At 40.3% G+C, this 253-nt stretch overlaps 1 protein-coding gene across 1 annotated transcript in view; it reads left to right on the forward strand.

The window, feature by feature from the left end:
* Window positions 1–131: 131 nt before the first annotated feature.
* LOC104982815 (oral-facial-digital syndrome 1 protein-like) overlaps window positions 132–253 on the forward strand; it is a gene marked incomplete at both ends in the record, with an annotated part of 15,897 nt that continues 15,775 nt past the window's right edge. The window contains one exon of the mRNA XM_010832266.1: window positions 132–253. This exon is cut by the window's right edge and continues 10 nt beyond it. Within this exon, the coding sequence (XP_010830568.1) occupies window positions 132–253 (122 nt within the window).

Raw genomic sequence — 253 nt, forward strand, 5'->3', positions numbered from 1 at the left:
CTATTAATAAGTAAAATGGCAGACATCCTTACACTTTTCCCTGAGTATACTCTGTGTTTGAACAGAGCTCTGGCTGTTTGCTCACCTACACATGTCTCTCTGACCTCATATACTGTGTCATTCTTTGGCAGTGGAGAAGCTTCAGCTTATTGACAATGAGTTTGCTGGTGCTTGTCTTCAACATCCAAAGTTAGAATCCTTAGAAATCAAGTTAAACGAATATAAGAGGGAAGTAGAACAGCAGCTACAGGCA

Source organism: Bison bison, unplaced genomic scaffold (genome assembly GCF_000754665.1).
Source record: "Bison bison bison isolate TAMUID 2011002044 unplaced genomic scaffold, Bison_UMD1.0 scf7180017860638, whole genome shotgun sequence".
Taxonomy (NCBI): domain Eukaryota; kingdom Metazoa; phylum Chordata; class Mammalia; order Artiodactyla; family Bovidae; genus Bison; species Bison bison.